This window comes from Aptenodytes forsteri, unplaced genomic scaffold, assembly GCF_000699145.1.
Source record: "Aptenodytes forsteri isolate BGI_AS27 unplaced genomic scaffold, ASM69914v1 Scaffold7, whole genome shotgun sequence".
Classification (NCBI taxonomy): Eukaryota; Metazoa; Chordata; class Aves; order Sphenisciformes; family Spheniscidae; genus Aptenodytes; species Aptenodytes forsteri.
Genome location: NW_008795919.1, coordinates 2,673,010 through 2,676,809, shown reverse-complemented (window position 1 = coordinate 2,676,809; position 3,800 = coordinate 2,673,010). Strand labels below are relative to the sequence as shown.

The window sequence follows — 3,800 nt, the reverse complement described above, 5'->3', positions numbered from 1 at the left end:
ACCGAGGCAATGAAGACGATGAAATCTAGGGGACAGGGAGGGTCAGGGGCACGGGCTTTTCTCGAACACCCGTGGCGTGGGTGACTCTGCCAAGTCCCCAAATCCCTGGGCTCACCCCAAAGCCCACAAGTACCTATAACGCAGAAGGGTTTCCTGGCAAAGCGGAAGCGTCCCCTCCAGCCCCGGTAGCGGCAGCAGCAGCCGGCTGCCCAGACACGGATGATGTACTCCATGCCGAACACCACGATCATGACAAACTCCTGCCGGGGGGAGAGGAGGGGCAGGAGGGTGAGGTGGGGAGGGCAGGGGCAGGACAGCGTGGGGGGCTCAGCTGTGTGGGCGGCTTTGGGGGGGGCAAAATGAAATGCTGGTGCTGAGGAGGGTGCGGGGGGGAGCATGGTGTCCCCCCAAGGCCAACCCCTGACACAGCCCTGGCTGGAGCCATCCCAGGGGAATCAGGGCAGCGAGACAGGAGCCGTGGCCGTCGAGCCTGTCTGAGCAGCCTGGCTCTCCTACCTGTGCCAAGCTCACACCGAGCTGGGTCCTTTTCCTCCACCGTCAGCATTGTCCTCCTACCTCTCGCACAAACAAGCCCCCGTTCTGCTTACTTGCGGGAAAGTCACAAGGACCTTCCCAATTTAGTCTCCATCACTCGGAAGAACTCCAGCGTCAGCTGTTTCTGACAGTTTGGGGGAAAGTTGCCTTTTTTAGCCCCTCCTGCCCTGCCTTTTCCAGCAGTTTATGCCTTTCTGCACCACAGAGGTCCACCTGCGGTGACGGGCCACCCCGAGCCACAGGGACGCCCGCAGCAGCAAGGCCACCCTGCAGCTTCTCCCCAACATGCCGGAGAGGCTGCCATCATTAACACCAACGATCAATAGTGACATCTGGGCTGGGGAAAGGGTCGGAGGAGTTTTGTCCATGATTTTGTCCGAGTCTTTTAGGGTGTAACGTGGGGAGGGGGAGTCTGAGCGACAGCCCTGCTCCCCACTTACCAGGATGAAGAGGCACTGGTTGGCCAATTTCTGGTGCTCCTGGATGGTGGAGAAGACCGACAGCACCAGGCAGCTGAAGACGAGGAGGAATCTGGAACGAGAGCATGTCGGTGCAGGCGTCGGGGCTGGCCGGGGGGAGCCCAGCCTGCAGTGCTGGCCCCCGCTCGTAGCCTGACCCGCCCCAGCCAAGACCTCCACGGCCGCGGCTGAGCCACCGGGGACACGGCTTGCCCCTAGATGGTGGCATGGAGCAATTCGGGAGCCCACGAGCAGCTGCCCGTGGGTGCGGAGGCAGGGCTGTGCCTAAAGCCTGCCCACCCCGAGGCTGCCCATGGCACTGGGATGCCCAGTGCAGGCAGCACCTCCCTGGGCCACGGCACCAAGCCCATGGCGGGACCCCTCCGTTCCCCGTGTATCCCTCCGGCACACTCGGGACGGGCTCTCTGCCCAGCCTCAGGCAGGGCCCGGGGTCGTGTGGTACCCCCCAAGCCCTGTGCCCAGAGGGAACATCGCTCCCACTGGTCCCCCCTGTGATGGGGACCAGCCCTGCATGGCACCCGTATGCCAGCCTGGGCTGGTGGCACAGCACGTCCCCGGGCTGCCCCACAGGCACCGAGGAGGACCAGGCTCCAGCGGCCACGGGGCTCAGTGCCAGGCTCCGTCGCAGCCCTGCAGCCTCTGCCTGGGCAAAACAACTGCTAATTAAAGGCAGGGAGGGAGACGAGGGGTCCCGCGCTGCGACAGGGTGCTGCTGCTGCTGCAGAAAGGGGACAAGAGCTTCTCCTGACTGTCCCCAGCATCACTGCCACCATGGGGACTTGCCGGGGACCCGGGGGAAGAGTTAACAGGGAGCTGCTCTGGGGCTATTTGTCCCCAAGAGCTGGGTTAAGACACAAGGGGCTTTGGCCCATTTAAAATAAGGAGGGAAAAAAAAAATAGATTCTGAAGCTGAAGCAAATGAAACTCCAAAAATACATTTTTTCCCCTGATCCAGCTATTCTAAAAATGGAAAGCGGAGGGCTTGTGCCACCAGCCCACGTGACGGCGTGCAAAGGGCCACCGCTCTGCCGGAGCTGGCTCCGTAATTGCATGGGGTGCTCCGGGCACCCACTGGGCACGCGGTGCCACGGCACTGCGGGGAGGCACCGCCAGCAGCACCGGGACGGCCAGGCTGAGGCCAGCAGCGCAAGCAAGGTGGCCCTGGCACCCTGTCCCCGAGCTGGTGGGCATCCATCTTGCCCCCCAGCACCATCTCCCCATGGTGAGCAATGCCTGTGGGACCCATCAATGGTGCTCCAGAGAGTGCAGGGGGCTCGGCTTGAGGAGATGCTGCCTGACACCCGCTCGGGGGTACTTTCCTGTCTCCTCTTGTTGCTGACGTGGAGCTTTAGAGCCGAACCGGCTGCCCAGGGCAGAAACCAGACCCAACCCGCACGCCTGCCCCAGCACTGGCAGGGAGGCAGCCAGGGAGAGGGGACGATGCTCTGTGCCCTCTGCGGGACCACCCGGGCCAAGGGGACCCAGTGCAGACACTGAGCACTTGGGGTGGGGGGAACCACGGGCCCCCCCAAGGCTGAGCATGACCCGGGGACACACGCACCCACCCACCGAACCCACAGTTTGCGCCGTGTAGAGCTGGGGGCTCTGCAAACCTGGTCATGGCATGAGGGTGCTGCTGAGTGCCCCATGCCCACAGTGGGGCAAGGGGGGTAGCACCCAGCTCAAAACACAGCCTAAAGGGGACAGGCAGGTCCCCTTCCCCAAAACCGCCACAAGGGGAAACTGGAGATGGGACTGGTGGCAGAGAAACCCCAGGGAACGGGAGAAGGGCTGGATCCAGAGTACGGAGAAGGGAGAGCTGGAGCGACAACACACCACGTGCCAGCTACAGGAATGAAGGGGCCGGGGGTGTTGCAGCCTCGACACCGCCCTGCCCTCGCTGCAGAGGACGATGCTCCTCTCCTAGGCACTCCCCATCTGCAAGGCAGAAGGCTGGAGCCAGTTCCTTCTCCCTCTGAATTATTAATCGAGCCCCTTTCCTCCGGCACAGCAGTTCTGCTGTTAACTCCTCCGGCAGCCGACAGCACAGCCGGGCACAGCAGTTCCCCCGTCCTGCCCGCTCCAGCACAGAGGGCAGTGGTGCCGCGGGCAGGGAGCACGGAGCAGGCTGCTGGCCTCCTGGCCACAGCACTTGGTCTGAGGAGCAAAACAAGACCTGGCTGAGCGGCCCAGGGCAGAGCCTTTCTGCTTTGTGCATCATCAGCAATAAAGATTATACAATCAGGATTTAGCAGGCAATTACATGGGCAGCGAAGCACAAAGCAGAAGAGAAGGCAGAAATCTTCCAGCCTGCAAAGATTTGTGCCTCTCGCCCCGGCCGGGGAGCAGGGAGGGGGGTCTCCGGCGCCTGGGCACACGTTGCTCCCACAGGGACATGCTGCGGGTGGCCCTGCCTCGGGCAGCGGTGAGTCACGGTGCCTTTGCACCGAGCCGGAGCCCCGCTCGTCACCCATCCCCGCAGCAGCACTGTGAGCAACGAGGAGCAGTGATGGAAACCTGCACCCCCCGGGTTGGGGATGCCTCCCGCCCAGCCCCCCCGGCATCCTACAGGATTTGGTGAAGGATACGGGCATGAGAGGCCCCACGGGGCTGGCTGGGAAAGAAACTTTCTGGGAACATATCACCTGCTAGGAATTAACTTGTAAAGCCTGGGCAAACGCCCTGTCCCGGCTGTGCCTAAGCGGCTTAGGGAAAGGGTCAGATGCCTGAAGGCAGCTCGGCGAGCCAGGAACCGGCTGGCCCGCC

General features: G+C 63.0%; 1 protein-coding gene across 1 annotated transcript in view; it reads right to left on the bottom strand.

The window, feature by feature from the left end:
* KCNQ4 (potassium voltage-gated channel subfamily Q member 4) overlaps window positions 1-1,384 on the bottom strand; it is an 8,818-nt gene extending 7,434 nt beyond the window's left edge. Inside the window, 4 exon segments of the mRNA XM_009284764.2 lie at window positions 1-25; window positions 134-260; window positions 996-1,086; window positions 1,314-1,384. The exon segment at window positions 1-25 is cut by the window's left edge and continues 1 nt beyond it. Of these exon segments, the coding sequence (XP_009283039.2) occupies window positions 1-25; window positions 134-260; window positions 996-1,086; window positions 1,314-1,384 (314 nt within the window).
* Between the last annotated feature and the right edge of the window lie 2,416 nt (window positions 1,385-3,800).